We start from the raw sequence: 16,951 nt of genomic DNA, 5'->3' as shown, positions 1-16,951 counted from the left end.
GGGGAGACCTTGATGGGAAATAAAAGAACTTGCTCATAGATTAATGAGAAATGGGGAGAGGAAGAAAATCAAGCATACTTTCTCTGTTTCTAGCTTGGTAGAGCAGGTGAATGTTATGGGTTTAATTATCTCCCCCTCCCTAAAAGCTATGTTGAAGTACTCACTCCTGGTACCTATGAATGTAACCTTATTTGGAAATAGGGTATTTGCAGATGTAATAAAGTTCAGATAAGGTCATCCTGGATGAAAGTGGGCTCTAAATCCAAAGTGACTGGTGTGAGCTGAGTGTAGTGGCTCACACCTGTAATCACAGCACTTTGGGAGGCCAAGGTGGGTGAATTGCTAGAGTCCAAGAGCTCAAGATCAGCCTGGGCAACATAGCGAAACCCTGTCTCTGCAAAAATACAAAAAATGAGCCAGGTATGGTGGTGTACACCTGTAGTCCCAGCTACTTGGGAGGCTGAGGCAGGAGGATCACTTGAGCCCAGGAAGTTGAGGCTGCAGTGAGCTGTGATCACACCACCACACTCAGCCTGAGCAACAGAGTGAGACCTTGTCTCAAAAAAAAAAAAAGCAAAAAACAAAAAACACCAAAACCAGCAAAAAACAAGCAAACAAAAACAACCACCAAAATGACATGTTCTTATAAGAAGAGAAGAAACAGACACAGACACAGAAAGAAGATGATCATGTGTTGAGGGAGGCAGAGATTGGCATCACGCAGCTGCAAGCCAAAGAATGCCAGCATTGCTGGGAGCTGCCGGAATCTAGGAGAGGTGTGGAGGCAGGGTACAGATTTTGCCTCTGAGCCCTCAGAAGGAACACAACGCTGGTTTTGATTTTGGACTTCTGGTTCCAATATCACCTTGATTTGGGACTTCTGGACTTCTGAACTGTGTGAGAAATAAATTTCTGTGAAATTACCTAGTTAGCAGCAGTTTGTTACGGCAGCTCTAGAAAACGAATAGAGTAGGTGATGGTGCCATTCATTTTTAGGGGACTGTGGAAAGCAGGGCATGGAGGAAAGGTTGAAATCAGTGTCTGTAATAGAGGTACCCCTCGGACATGTGGTTACCGCATGTGTAGGGCTAGGGAAGAAGGTGAGACTGTCCACTACGAATTGGGAATTATTTGTCTCCAACACAGACAATGATTGCAGCTGTGGCTGTGAATATGATCTCAGCCAGAGCACAGGGAATCTGGTGAGAACTGAATTTAGGACCTTGGAGGGCATTACAGTGTGTAGAGAAGGAGGAGGCACCAGCAGAAACAGAGCAGCGGTCCAGGCTGAAGATTATAAAATGAGGATGCCATCATCAATGCAAAAGATGCCGTGAGGACTGGAGAAAGCCACTATTCTTTGGAAATCTTAATAATAGCAGTTTCCACAGGGGTGCAGGGAGAAGCCTGGTAGCATGCAAACTCCACAAAGCCAGAGGCCTTTGTTTTGTTTACTGATGTACCCCATGGTCTGAATAAAGAAAATTCAAAAGATATATGTATATATTCGTAGAGAAAGGGTCTGCCTCTGTTGCCCAGTCTGGAGTGCAGTGGTGCAATCATGGCTCCCTGCAACTTCCAATGCTTGGGCTCAAGTGATTCTCCCACCTCGGCCCCCTGAGGAGCTGGGACCACAGGTGCGCACCACCATGCCCGGCTAATGTTTTTAAATTTTTTATTGAGAGGAGGTTTCACAATGTTGCCCAGGTTGGTCTTGAACTCCTGCCCTCAAACAATCCCCCTGCCTCGGCCTCCCAAAGTGAGGACATGGAGCGCATCATCACTTTCTCATGAAGTCTGAGTTAAAGAGAAGACAGAGGCCAAAGGTGCTGCTTGAAGAGGTGGGGCAAATACAACTGAGGGGAGTGAGTGAGTGAGTTAGAGCCCCCAAACCAAGGAATATTTGAAAATGTTTGTGGCCCAAAGAAAAGAGAAGAATTGTTTGGAGAGGGGTTCGAAGATGCTGAAGCCAAAGGGAGTGGCTGACAATGTGGTTCCAGAGGCCATGTTGCAGATGGGAGCCATCTTCCTCTGAGATACAGAGTCAGGAGGTAGGAGAGTTATTGCGTGGGATAAATTTAGAAGTAAAGAGGAAGTAAACTGGGACATTCAATCCTGTTCTCTATTTTCTTTCTTATCCTTCCTTTTTCTCTCTCTTTTTCTTTCTTTCTTTCCCTTCTTTTTTAGAGATCTTGCTCTGTTGCCCAGGCCACAGTGCAATGGTGTGACTGTGGCTCACGGCACCCTCAAACTCCTGTCCTCAAGCAATCCTTCTGCCTTAATCTCCTGCGTAGCTGGGACTATGGGTGTGCATCACCACACTAGGCTGATTTTAAAATATTTTGTAGAGATGGGGGTCTCCCTATGTTGCCTGGCTGGTCTTGAACTCTTGGGGTCAAGTGGTCCCCCTGCCTTGACCTCCCAAAATGCTGGGATTACAAGCATGAGCCATAGTGCCCAGATAATTAAGCATTTCTTTAGGGACAGGATCTCACTCTGTTGCCCTGGCTGGAGCATAGCTCACTGCAACCTTGAATGCAGGCTCAAGCAATCCTCCTGCCTCAGCCTTCTGAGTAACTGGGACTGTAGGTGCATGCTACCACACCCTGCTGATTTAAAAAGTTTTTCTGTAGAGAGGGGGTCTTGATATGTTGCTCAGGCTGGTCTCGAGCTCCTGGGCTCAAGCAATCCTTCTGCCTTGGCCTCCAAAAGTGCTGGGATTACAGGCATGAGCCACTGTGCCTGGCCTGAACCATGTTTTAAAGGGCACAATGGTGCAGGGGGCTTTGATCTGCATTCCATCCATCTGTCCATCCATCGATCCACCCACTCATCTGTCCATCCACCCATCCATTAATCTCTCCATTCATCTGATATGTATCGAGAATTTACAATGTGTCAAATATCACTCCAAGCTCTGGAACACAATAATGAACACAATAGAAAAAGTCCTTGCTCTCCGACATTTATATTCTACTATGGGAGAAAGCCAACAAAAATACAAAACACTAAAGTAATGTAATTTTTCATTGTGAAAAATACTGTAAAGAAAAATATAGCTGAGTAAGGGTAGGAAGCAAGTGAGCGACGGGGCAGAATTCCAGCGCTCCTTCCATGATATTCCACTACTTCCTAACAGGTCTCCATAGAAGCATAATTTCTCCTGGAGGATATTTACTTCTGCCCCATTGCATATAGCCCCAGAATGGAATGAGAAAGAATGCAGGAAAGAATGGCTTCTATCCATGCACAAAACTGCCTTTATGCGGGCTAAGGAAACTGAACGTGAGTGAGACTGGGAAGCCCTGTTGGACTGCAAAAATGGGTGAAACCGCAGTTGGACGGTAAGGGGATGGTTTCCCTGACTATGTTGCCCCTCCCCTGAGCCACTGCAGTACCCACACATGGAAAGTCCCCCCGGACTCACACTCAGGTTTCTTACCATACGGGGTCCCTCTGTGGGAGGCTTGCTTCTGTCTGAGCCTATGGAGAGCACTGTGAGTACCAAGTACCAACAGGACTGAAACACATGAGGCTAGCAAGGGACAAAGAGGGGGGTGGGTCTAGCAGCAGCCAGGTGGATAAATTTGGCAGTGGCTCACCATCCCTGCCAGATGAAATGATGCACCAGATGTGCTGTTTATGCTGTACTGTGGGAAGCATGGTCCACAGAACCTCTGGACTTGAGAGCCTGACCGGCTTTCCCACACCATCTGGTGGGCCCTTTGTGGGTGTCCCAGGGCCCACGCAGTTTGGACAGTGTATCTTCGGCAGAGTTAGTGTAGGATTCGGGTCTAACTTGGACTTAGGAGGCCCTCTAGTGCTGAAATAATATACAATAGTCAATCTGCTCACAATTTCTGCATACGCCCACTGAAAAAGAAGGGTCACAAACAAATCCAGACAGGGAAGACTGAAACAAATACCTAATTCAACAATGGGAAGACAGAGCCCAATGTCTATAAGGAGTAAGAATAGCCTAGAAAATATGGTCTCTCTAAATGGACAAAAAGAGGTGCCAGCTATCTGGCAGACAAAGAATTCAAAAATAGCTGTTATGACAAAACTCAGCAAACTTCAAGAAAACACAGAGAAGCAATTCAGAAATTTATCAGAAACATTCATCAGATCGATAGAAATAATTAAAAAAACAAACAAATCCTGGAGCTGAAAAGTGTAACAAACAAAATGAAACATGAAACAGAAAACATCAGCTGCAGAATTCATCAAGCAGAAGAATCAGTGAGCTTGAAGGCAGCCTATTTGAAAACACATAGTCAAAGGAGAAAAAAGGAAAAAAATGAGAAGGAATAAAGAAAAACTTACAAGACCCATGGGACACCATCAAAAGAGCAAATCTACATATCCTTAACATTAAAGAGAGAGTAAAGAATGAAAAGGGATAGAAAGCTTATTCAAATAAATAATAATAGAAAAGTTACCAAATTAGAAGAAAGATACAAATATCCATGCACAGGAAGGTCAAAGGTCACCAACCAGATTCAACCCAAATAAAATACCCCAATATATATCATAATCAAATTCTCAAAGGTCAAAGACAAAGAGATGTACCTGAAAGTAGCAAGAAAAACAACAACAACAAATAACACATAAGGGAGTTCTAATATGCCTGGCAGCAGACTTAGCAGAAACCTTGCAGGCCAAGAGAGAGTGGGACAATATATTCAGAGTTACGAAAGATAAAGAAAAGCCTGTCAACCAAGAATACTGTACCCAGAAAAGCTATTCTTCAGAAACGAAGGTGATAAAGACTTTTTCAGCCAAAGAAAGATCTCAAATAAACAATCTAATGATGCATCTCAAGGAACTAGAAAAAATAAGAACTAAACCCCAAATTAGTAGGAGAAAAGAAATAATAAAGATCAGAGCATAAATAAATGAAATAGAGATTAATTTCATTCATTTGGAAAAGAAATATTAAGGCTAAAAGAGGCTAAAAACAAATATTAAGAAAACAAAGAGTAAGTTTTTTTGAAAAATAAATAAAATTGAGAAACCTTTAGCTAGTCTAAGAAAAAAAGAAAGATGACTGAAAGAAAATGAAAGATGAAAAAAGACATTACAATTGATACTACAGAAATACAAAAGATCATAAAAACTACTATAAATAATTACACACTAACAGAATGGAAAACCTAGGAAAACATGACTAAAATCCTAGATGCATATGATCTACCATGATTGAAACAGGAAGAAATAGAAAACCTAAAAAGACCAATAATGAGTAATGAAATTGAAGCTGTAATAAAAAGGCTCCTATCAAAGAAAAGCCCAGGACCTGATGGCTTCACTGCTGAATTCTACAAACATATAAAGACGAATTCTTCACAAACTATTTCAAAAAATTGAAAAGGAAGAAATTCTTCCAAACTCATTCTACGAGGCCTGCATTACTCCAATTCCAAAACCAGAGATGGACACAACCAAAAAGAAAAGCTACAGGCCAACATCCCTGATGAATGTAGATATAAAAGTCCTCAACAGAATACTAGCAATCTGAATTAAATAGCATATTTAAAAGACCATTCATCATGATCAAGTGGGATTCATCCCAGCAATACAAGGATAGTTTAGCATATACAAATCAATAAATGTGACACATCACATTAACAGAATAAAGATTAAAAACCAAATGCTTATTTCAATAGATGCAGAAAAAGCATTTGACAAAAATTCAGCGTCTCAACAAATTAGGTGTAGAAGAAACATACCTCAACATAATAAAGTTTATATATGTTAAACCCACAGCCAACATCACACTGAATGGGAAAAAATTAGAAGCTTTTCCCCGAAGATCTCAAAAGAGATAAGGATGCCCACTTTCACTGCTCTTATTCAGCATAGTACTGGAACTCTTAGCGAGACCAACGAGGCAAGAGAAAGAAAGAAAAGGCATCCAAATTGGAAATGAGGGAGTCAAATTGTCCCTGTTTGCAGACAACATGATTTCATATGTAGAAAATCTTAAAGACTCCACCAAAAAAACTGTTAGAACTAATAAACAGATGAAGTAAATTTTCAGGATACAAAATCAGCATACAAAAATTAGTAGCATTTCTATGCAACAGTAGCCAACTATCTGAAAATCAAGAAAGCAATCCCATTTACAATACCTACACAAAAATAAAATACTTAGAAATAAATTTAACCAAGGAGGAGAAAAATCTCTATGAAGAAAACTATAAAACATTGATAAAAGAAGGCGAAGAGGATATAAACAGAAAGATATTCTATGTTCATAAATTGGAAGAATTAATATTTTTATAATGTCCATGCTACCAAAAGTAATTTACAGATTCAGAGCAATCCCTATCAAAATTATGATGTCAGACTTCACAGAGAAATAGAAAAAAAAAATCCTAAAATTTATATGGAAACACAGACTCCAAATAGCCAAAGCAATCTTGAGCAAAAAGAACAAAGCTGGAGGAGTCACACAAACTGATTTCAAGATATACTACAAATCTATAGCAGTGTGGTATTGGTGTAAAAACAGACACATAGGCCCATGGAACAAAACAGAGAGTCCAGAACTAAATCAATGCATTTACAGCCAACTGATTTTAAACAAAGGTGCCCGCCCCCCCAAAAGAACAAGAACAAGAAAAACAAACCAAAAAACTCACAATGAGGGAAAGATAGCGTCTTCAATAAACAGTGTTGGGTTAACTGGATAACTTCATGCAAAAGAATGTAACTTGACCCCTATTTCTCACCATAAACAAAAATCATCTCAAAATAGATTAAATAGTTAATATAAGACCCAAAACTGGCATGGCTCATGCCTGTGATCTCAGCACTTTGGGAGGCTGAGGAGCACAGATCACCTGAGGTCAGGAGTTCGAGACCAGCCTCGCTAACATGGTGAAACCCCAACGCTACTAAAAATACAAAAAATTAGCCAGGAATGGTGGCGTGCTCCTGTAATCCCAGCTACTCAGGAGGCTGAGGCAGGAGAATTGCTTGAACCTGAGAGGTGGAGGTTGCAGTGAGCCGAGATCACGCCATTGCACTCCAGCTTGGGCAACAAGAGCAAAACTCTGTCTCAAAAAAACAAAACAAAACAAGCAAAACAAACAAACAAACCAACAAAAAGAAAGACTCAAAACTGTGAATCTGCATAGCAAGGAAAACAATCAACAGAGTAAAGAGACAATCTACAGAATGAGAAAAAATATTTGCAAATTATACATTTGACTAAGGGTTAATAAGTAGAATTTGTAAGGAACTCAACTCACTAGCAAAAAACCCAAATAATTCATTTTTTAAAAAATGGACAAACAACATGAATAGACATTTCACCAAAGAAGACATACACAAGGCCAATAAAAATTTTAAAAATGCTTAACATCACTAACCATCAAGGAAATGCAAATCAAAACTACAATGAGATTTTGCATCATCCCAACTAGAAGGACTATGATAAAAGGACAAAAAATAACAAATGCTGACAAGGATGTGGAAGAACAAGAACTCTTATGCACTGTTGGCAGAAATGTAAATTAGTCTAGCCATTACGGAAAACAGTATGGAGGTGCCTCAAAAAACTGAAAATACATCTACCATATGATCCAGTATTTCCACTGCTGGGTATATATACAAAGGAAATGAAATTGGTATGTCAAAGAGACATCTGGACTCACATGTTTATTGCAGCACTGTACACAACAGCTAAGATATAGAATCAACCTAAATGCCCATCAGTGGATGAATAAAGAAAATACAAAAACATTTATATTCCACTCATATGTGGAATCTAAAAAAAATGATCTCATAGGAGTTGAGAGTAGAATAGTGGTTACTAGAGACTGGAGCGAATGGGGAGAGAGGTTTGTCAACAAGTACAGTGTTATAGTTAGGAGGAATAAGTTCTGGTACCCTACTGCAAGGTAGGGTGACTATAGCTAACAATAATGCACTGTATATTTTAAATAGCTAGAGGAGAGGATTTTATGATAAATGTTTGTGCTAATTACCATGATTTGGTCATTACACAATGTTTACATATATCAAAACAACACATTGTGTGTCATAATGTACAATTACTATGTGTCAATTAAAAAGTAAATGAATAAATACATAGGAAAAAAAGAAAAGCAAATTTCTGCACCCAATCCCAGACTTACTAAATAAAAATCCCTGGGGGCCTAGCAGTCTGTGTCTTAACAATCTAAATGGTTCTGATGCATACTAAAGTTTGAGAAACACTGGTTAATAAAGAGATTTATTTAATACTAGATGGCAATAATAACTACCACTTACTCAGTGCTGATACATTTTTAGACATTGCACTAATGATTTTGTAGGCGTATCATATTTAATTCTCAAAAGAAGGGCTGGCTGCTCTTCTCTCTTGAAGATGATGCAATGAGGCTTAGCATCTCAATAGTGACCCAGTTACTAGGTGACAGGGCCAGGACTCAGACGCCAATCTTTCTGACAGCACCTCTCATGAACAGCCATAGTCATCAAGCTCATATTGAAGGATAAACTTTAGCCTGGATTTATCAGGCCACGAAATGAAATAATGCAATCTTCTTTTGTTTTGTTTTGTTTTGTTTTATTGAGACAAAGTCCTACTCCGTCACCCAGGCTGGAGTGCAGTGGCGTGATCTTGGCTCACTGCAACCTCCACCTCCCAGGTTCAAGCAATTCTCATGCCTCAGCCTCCCGAATAGCTAGGATTACAGGCGCATGCCACCATGCCCAGCTAATATTTGCATTTTTAGTAGAGACGGGGTTTCATCATGTTGGCCAGGCTGGTCTCAAACTCCTGACCTCAGGTGATCCATCCGCCTTGGCCTCCCAAAGTGCTGGGATTACAGGTATGAGCCACCGCGCCTGGCCTAAATCTCTTAACATTCCTCCTTGTATCCTTAATCCCTCTTGCCATCTACATACACATTCTTTGCATTTTGGAAACTGGCTCACCCTAATAAAGAATAGCAAGAGTTTTTATTTTTTTAAAACAGCAGACAAAAAGGGAAATAAGTGACCACAATGTTCATAAACAAATTAGGTTCTCCAAACCTCAACAGTAACCCTTTTACTCAGCAAGTTAATAAGAATTCTCAATATTTTGGGAAGGAACTGAGAAACATGCTCAAGAACAAAATGAGCAGGGTGATTGCACATGAGGAAATTGGCTTCAGAACAGAACTGATCATCATCCTGAGAAAAAAGGAAATACACATTCTGCAAGGGTTGCTCATGACTCTTACTCCCAGATCCATCGATCCTGCTGGTTTCTCCACCTCTGAGCCCCCTTTTTCCTTTGGGGAGATCCTCAACTCTCTCTTGACGACCCAGACCTTGGAGAGTAGGAATTTTTAGAAATTCTAGTTCAATATTCTGGGACCCAGGATTTCTATTCTTGGTGTAATCTCAGGATAACCTCACGTTCTAGGTCAGACAGTTCAAGTCCTGGCGATTGTAGGTCCTCATGCCAAACTTATGTGTCAGTTTGAGAAACTGAGTCCCTCCCCTGTTCACTGTGTCTAAATCCCCGTGCTGGGAACCTCTAGTCAGAGACCTTGTCTTTTTCTTGACAGACATCCCTGCTCTGGCTTCTGGACCCCAGCCCTGGGATTTGGCTCCTGCTTCCTTCTGCTAGACTTTCATCCTGTCTGCCCACTCTGAAGGCCATTTCATCATCAGCTGAGCCATGACTACTACATGAATCCTCATTAGAGTGAGGATACGTTCTAACACTTGGTAGAAAACTTGACCATGTTTAGGAAAAATGAAGATTCCTAGGCTCCATCCTTAAACCCTAACCCTAACCCTAGGTTCCATCATTATTTTGATTTAGTGGGCCTAGGGCCTGGGAACCTGCATTTGTAATGAGTCTCCAGTGACTCTGATTCAGCCAGTTTACTGACCCGCGTTTCAGAAACTTTCTCCAAAACCTTCTCCTGATTTAAGAAGTGTGGGCAGTGCTTTGGTGATAAAGTGTGTTGGAATGCTCCATTTTGGTGATTTATCAGGGTCTTAGGATTCCAAACACGGGAAGACGTGGCTCCAAGGGCAGGTGGCCTTGTGGGAGGGGCAGGGTAGTGGGCAACGCTTCGTGTCCAGATCTCTGGGGGCCTGAGAAACCGTCTGAGAGAACGGCCTCTGAGCCACGCTGCCTGATTTCTCATTCTGACTTGGCCACTTCCTGGCTGGGGAGTCTCTCTGCACACATACCACATTTATAAAGAAGATGCGATGTCAGTGCTTGCCGTTCTTCTTATTTTTCCTATATCAGGAACAGACAAGGAGGGGCGAGGACCAGAAGCAGGCAGGGCATGCTCCTCATCTCTCTTCCTGCTGACCAAACAGACCTCTCTCACCTCAGGGCTTTCCACTTCCCGTTCTTATTCCTGGAGGGCTCGTACTGCGGGTAATTCTTGCTCCCTCACTTCGCTCACATCTTTTGTCAAATGTCACTTCCTAGAGGGCCTCTCTGTGAACACCCCATCCAAAGGAGCCCTGGCCCCAGCCCTACTTCATATTGCCCCTTGTTACTACCTGACTTTACATTACATAGTTTTCGTTCTTTACCATTTTCCTCATGTTGAATGTAAACTCCATGAGGACAGGAATTATTGTATTTTTTTCATTGCCCCACCACTGTTCCAGGTGATGGGAATGCAGCAGTAAAAATAATAATAATAACAATCCTTGTCATTCAACAATAGTTGTCATTCAATAAAATTTTTTTTTTTTTTTTTTTGGAGACAGAGTCTCTCTCTGTCGCCCAGGCTGAGTGCGTTGGTGGGATCTCGGCTCACTGTAACCTCTACCTCCCGGGTTCAAGCGATTCTCCTGCCTCATCTCCCAAGTAGCTGGGACTATAGGCATGCACTACCACGCCCAGCTACTTTTTGTATTTTCAGGAGAGACAGGGTTTCACCATGTTGGCCAGAATCCTTGGTAGGAGGATCGCCTGAATCCGGGAGTTTGAGACCAGCCTGGGTAATATAGTAAAGCCCTGTCTTAACTAAAAGTACAAAAATTAGCTGGTGTGGTGGTGCGCACCTCTAGTCCCAGATACTTGAGAGGCTAAGGCAGGAGGATTGCTCTTAAGCCTGGGAGGCTGAGGCTTCAGTGGGCTAGAATCCTTGGCCTCAAGTGATCCGTCCGCCTCAGCCTCCCACAGTACTGAGATTACAGGTGTGAGCCACCGCGCCCGGCCGGCATTCAACAAATATTAAATGAATAGATGAATGAGTGAGTGAATGGATCTAGCCTTCTCCCTGCCTTCAGTGCCTTCACAGTCATTATTCTGGGGCTTTTCTGTCTAGGGCAGGTTTCTTGACAGCAGCACTGTTGACATTGGGGGCCAGAGAAGTCTTTGGCATGGGGGTTTTCTTGTGCACTGCAAGGCATTTAGCAGCATACCTGGCCTACTAGATGTCAGTAGTCCCTGCTCCATGCCCCAAGCTATGACAATCAAAAATGTCTTTAGAATTGGCCGAACAACCCTTGGAGGCAAAATGCCTGGTTGAGAACCACTGGGGGAGTATCAGGCTGACTGAGCTAGTATAATGGTTTTTATTATTAATATTATCCATAAATAGTTAAAAGTGGATCCTTAGGAATTAAAAAAAAAAAGGTTAGGACATCTGAATGAAAGCCACTGAATATCCTGAGTCCTTGATAAAGCCAAGAATTTCAACCAATTATTATTTGATGATTACAGTAAGTGGTTGTAATTGTTCAGGGAGTCAAAATTACTAAACATGATTGATTTGGCCTGGTTACTGTATTTGACTAAAAAGAAACACAGACAAAAACTTACCATAGTCCTCAATCCAGAGTTCTGTAGGCATACAGAAAGGCTCTAACACATCACATGTGTGGTTGTAATAACTAGTCTCCTGATCAGACTGATCTGAGATTCTAATTTTAAAAAATGTAAATTGGCCAGGAGTGGCGGCTCATGCCTACAATCCCAACGCTTTGGGATGCCAAGGTAGGTGGATCTCCTGAGTCCAGGAGTTTGAGACCAGATTGGGTAATACAGTAAAGCCCTGTCTTAACTAAAAATACAAAAATTAGCTGGTGTGGTGGTGTGTACCTCTAGTCCCAGATACTTGAGAAGCTAAGGCAGGAGGATTGCTTAAGACTGGGAGGCTGAGGCTTCAGTGGGCTATGATTGCACTACTGCAGTCCAGCCTGGATGACACAGTGAGACTCTGTCTCAAAAAAACATAAACCATATCTAACATTTGATAATACATATTGCCTTTTGACAATATACACCTTAAGTTTCATGACCCAGTAATTAAAACAATTTTTTTTTGTTATTTTCTATACATTTTCTAGGACATCTTGCAAGTTTCTAATTTCCAAAAACTTACTATGTTGGAATGAGCCCAATAAATAAAGAACTGAAAACTTTTTTTAGTCTTATCAATAAAATTATAAATTAATTTGTTTAAAATGTGGAACTTTCATTTTCAGAAGTGAAGAAATCCCCAGACAGATTTACCTTAAAGTTTTAGGTTCAGATAGGAGGCTTTGAGGAAAATGCCCCAAATTGATAGAAATGTTTCCCTCATTCCTATTTTGGTTGAACAATTTCTTATTGTTACACATGTGGCTAACTATATAACATTTAACATTTTCTTCCTTGAAAAAATGATTAACTCAAATTGCTTATAAATCTACATGAATGACTTCTTATAACATACCTTTAAAACAAAGCAGTAGTCAGTGGGCGCTTTATATTTCATTTTATGCTGAGTCCCATAGTAAATGTTGACATTTTCAAACTGTATAAAACATGCCAGATCTCGAGATGTCTGAAAGACAGGGAAAAAAATAAAACTTCAACTGAGATGACAGTTAACAATTTTCCAGAGTTGTCCTTCACGGCATAACTAAGGATTACATTTTAGTAAAGAAAATATTGACTTTTAGGTAGTTTATATAAACATCTGCCATGTATGGTTCTTCTCAAAGGCAAGTCTGAAAGGTTGGAATGGAAACAGATATGGCCAAATTGGGGGACAATTTAGTAAGATCTATGCATAAATCTTTCCCAGTATGAAAGATATTGAATGTTCCCAACACAAAGAAAGGATAAATGTTTAAGATGATGGATGTGCTAATTACCTTGATCTGATCACCATACATTATATGTATCAAAACATCACTGTGTACATTGTGCATATGTACAATTATTATTTGTCAGTCAAAAAATAAAATTAATTTTTAAAAAAGAGTACAGCCAAGGAAAATCGGTGCCACTGACCAAGAAATGGAGTGAAAGATTATACTGCTGTTCTAATGCCTATCTGGGGACTCCCAGAGTCAGGATGGACTGTCCTTCAGATGTCATTATCCATGCAGTCGAGACAAGGTGACCGCTTAGCCAGAAATTTCATTTTGACTTTTGCCATTCTAAGTCCGTGATGGATTTTGTGATTGAGCATTTAAAAAAAAAAGTCCCCCTCAGGACGAACAATGAGAGATAAACTTATGCTCAGTAAATTAGCACACACTTCATGCACTTCCTCCTCTTCCTCCTGAGAAAAAGGATTTCTTTCACAAGTTCTCTTTACTGCAGGCAGTGTTGCCATGGAAACAGAGACCTCTCCTCCACGGATAACAGGCACTGTGAAGGCTGCAGCCTGTAATCTACATATTTGGTTACACTTCAATTACAAATGTGTTGTATTATTTTTTTCTTTTGCCTTCTATAATTCTTTACCTAGTTAGTGAATAGATGAATAGATGGCAGAACTATTTACACCTTAGTGCACAATTATTTCTTTACATATGCTTGTACATTCTTTTCTTACAAGATATTTTCTTCTGGATGTTCAAAGTTTACGTTTTTAAGTTACAAACTAAGGCATATTAGTCACAATTAAAAAAAAATATATATTTAAATAATAAAATGCATATCTTCCTTTACCACCCCTTTTTCTTATTTTGTTCTTTTCTCCAAATGTACCATAGTTAATAGTTTGGTAGTATTCTATTCTGTTCTATTTCCCCACGTTGCCCAGGCTGGTCTTGAATTCCTGAGCTCAAGCGATCCGCCTTCCTTGGCCTTCCAAAGTGTTTGGGATTAGAGCTGTGAGCCACTGTCCCCTGCCTTCGTTTTCTTAACATTGCATCTAGGAGTCTTTCTATATCAAGACACATGAATTAATAGATGACATTCATTTTATGACTGCAGAGAATTCTACTGTACAGGGGTAACGATTTATTTAACTATTCTACTACAGAGGATTAGAAGTTATTTCAATATTTAGCTATTACAACAAATACTGTGCATATGCGCTTATATTTCCGTGAGATAGATTTGTCAAGCATGGAGCTGCCAATTGAAAGGATTTTTCCTCCCTTTTACATTTACATAGATTTTGCTAAATTGTCCCCCAGTTTGGCCGTATGAGTTTCCATTCCAACCTCCTAGGTGTGAGTGTCCCTTTTTCTTACCCACTTCCACCAAAATTTGGATATTGTCTATATTGTTTATTGTATCAATCTCATGTTTAATTTACATTTCCTGATTACTAGTGAGACGGAGCAACTTTTAGTTATGCGGTGGCTACCAGTACTTCTTTTTCTGTAAATTTTCCCTTTAATGCTTTGCCATTTTTCTGTAAGTATGTTTATCTTTTTCTTATTGATTCGTGGAAATCTTTATATTTTATGGATATTCATACTTGTTTATACATGTTGCAAATGTACTCTGTCACTGTAGTCAGTCTTTCACTTCTTGTTTGTTATCTTTGGCCATAAGGTATTAAAAATAACTTTATAAGGTCAAATCTGTCCATTTTTTCTGTTATAATTTTGAGTTTTTATTCTTGCTTAGGAGAGCTTTCTCCAGCTCAAAATTATAAAAACATTAACCTATATTTTCTTTCTTTCCCTCTCTCCCTCCCTTCCTTCCTCCCTGCCCTCCCTCCCTGCCTCCCTTCTTTCCTTCCTTCCTTCCTTCCTTCCTTCCTTCCTTCCTTCCTTCCTTCCTTCCTTCCTTCTCTCTCTCTCTTTCTTTCTTTTTTTTTTTTCAGGGTCTCATTCTGTCACTTAAGCTGGAGTACAGTGGCATAAACACGGGTCACTGAAGTCTTGACCTCCCGGGCTCAAGTGATCCTCCCCGATCAGCCTCCCAAGTAGTGGGGACTGCAGGCATGTGCCGTCATCCTTGTTAATTTTTTTATTTTTTTTGTAGAGACTGGGTCTCCCTATGTTTCTCAGGCTGGTCTTGAACTCTTGGGCTCAAGCTATTCTCCCACCTGGGCCTCCCAGAGTGCTGGGATTATAGGCATGAGCCACCACACCCAGCGAACCTCTATTTTCTTCTAGAATTTTATACCATGTTTCTCTAAAGATATTTTAACCAATCAATAATTTAGTCTGGTACATGGAATGAGGTAGGAAATTATATTTCTAAATGGATATACAGTTATTTCAATGCCATTTGTTGAATACCATATTCTTTCCCCACTGCTGTGATATAAAATTCTAACTTTAACTTCTCTTATATTAGATGGCTGTCTGTCGACCTGTTTGTCTCTAGCCGTGCTGTTTTTATCTAATGTTTTGGCACGGCAGGAAATCTACCTGGATGTTCTTCACAATTTTGGGAAGGTCTATTTTGGAAGAGTGTCTTTTTTCCATGAACTTTAGAATCAATCTGTGAATTTCAAGTAAATAAAATCCTACTGATATTTTTATTAAAATTACCTTAAATTTATAGAAAACTGGGAAGAATTAATAACTTTTCATTTAGCAACATGGTACCTTTCTTTTCTTTTTCTTCTACTTTTTTTTTCTTTTTTCTTTTCTTTTTTTTTTTTTTGAGATGATATCTCACTCTGTCGCCCAGGCTGGAGTGCAGTGGCGTGATCTTGGCTCACTGCAATCTCTGCTTCCCGGGTTCAAGCAATTCTTCTGCCTCAGCCTCCCAAGTAGCCGGGATTATAGGGGCCCGCCACCATGCCTAGCTAATTTTTGCATTTTTAGTAGAGACGGTGTTTCACCATATTGGCCAGGTTGGTCTCAAACTCCTGACCTCGGGCCTGCCTTGGCCTCCCAAAGTGCTGGGATTACAGACGTGAGCCACCGCGCCCGGCCTGCAACATGGTACCTTTCTATTGATTCAGTTCTACTTCATTCCTCTTAATAAATTTTAAATTTTATGCCATATAGATCTGGAACATTTCTTGTTAAGTTTATTGTTAGGAATTTTGCATTTTCTGTTTCTAGTCTGCATGGATTCTTTTGCATTGTAATTTGCATTATATATATTGTTTGTGTAAAGAAAAACTTTCTTCATTAATGCATTTATTTGGTTCTAACAGTTTTTCAGCTGAGTATCTCATATTGCTGGTAGACAATCATGTCAACTGTGAAAAATCAGTCTTTGCCTCTTCCTTTCTATTGGTTATACTTATTATTCTTTGCTTTAAGGTACTAGTTCCTCAACCCAGTGTTAATGGTAACAGTGAGAGAAGGTATTCTTGTCCGACTCTACTGTAAACACTTTTTTTTTTTTTTTTCTGAGACATAGTCTTGCTCTTTCACCCAGGCTGGAGTGCAGTGGAGTGATCTCAGGCCACTGCAACCTCCACCTCCCAAGTTCAAGTGATTCTCGTGCCTCAGCCTCCCCAGTAGCTGGGATTACAAGTGTGTACCACCACACCAAGCTAATTTTTGTATTTTTAATAGAGATGGGGTTTCACAATGTTGGCCAGGCTGGTCTAGAACTCCTGGCCTCAAGTGATTCACCTTGCCTCAGCCTCCCAAAGTGCTGGGACTACAGGCATGAACCACCACACCTGGCCAAATGTAAACACTTTTAATTCTCATCAGAGTATATTGTTTGTTACACGTTTATTTATATGTACCATTTATATTCAAATGCCTAAGACATAAACATTTCAAAAAGAACACAAATTATTTGTGGGTCATTTGTGAG

General features: G+C 40.3%; 1 protein-coding gene across 5 annotated transcripts in view; it reads right to left on the bottom strand.

Annotated features, from left to right (window-relative positions):
- Nucleotides 1-16,951, bottom strand: part of APBB1IP (amyloid beta precursor protein binding family B member 1 interacting protein) — a 166,249-nt gene that overhangs the window by 49,199 nt on the left and 100,099 nt on the right. For all 5 annotated transcript variants that reach the window (XM_050804505.1, XM_050804504.1, XM_050804503.1 and 2 more), the window contains one exon: nucleotides 12,702-12,812. In XM_050804505.1, coding sequence (XP_050660462.1) covers nucleotides 12,702-12,812 — 111 coding nt within the window. The remainder of the gene's footprint in view (nucleotides 1-12,701; nucleotides 12,813-16,951) is intronic.

This window comes from Macaca thibetana, chromosome 9 (assembly GCF_024542745.1).
Source record: "Macaca thibetana thibetana isolate TM-01 chromosome 9, ASM2454274v1, whole genome shotgun sequence".
In the NCBI taxonomy this organism is placed as follows: domain Eukaryota; kingdom Metazoa; phylum Chordata; class Mammalia; order Primates; family Cercopithecidae; genus Macaca; species Macaca thibetana.
The sequence above is the reverse complement of the archived record's forward strand: the minus strand, read 5'-3'. Positions and strand labels throughout refer to the sequence as shown.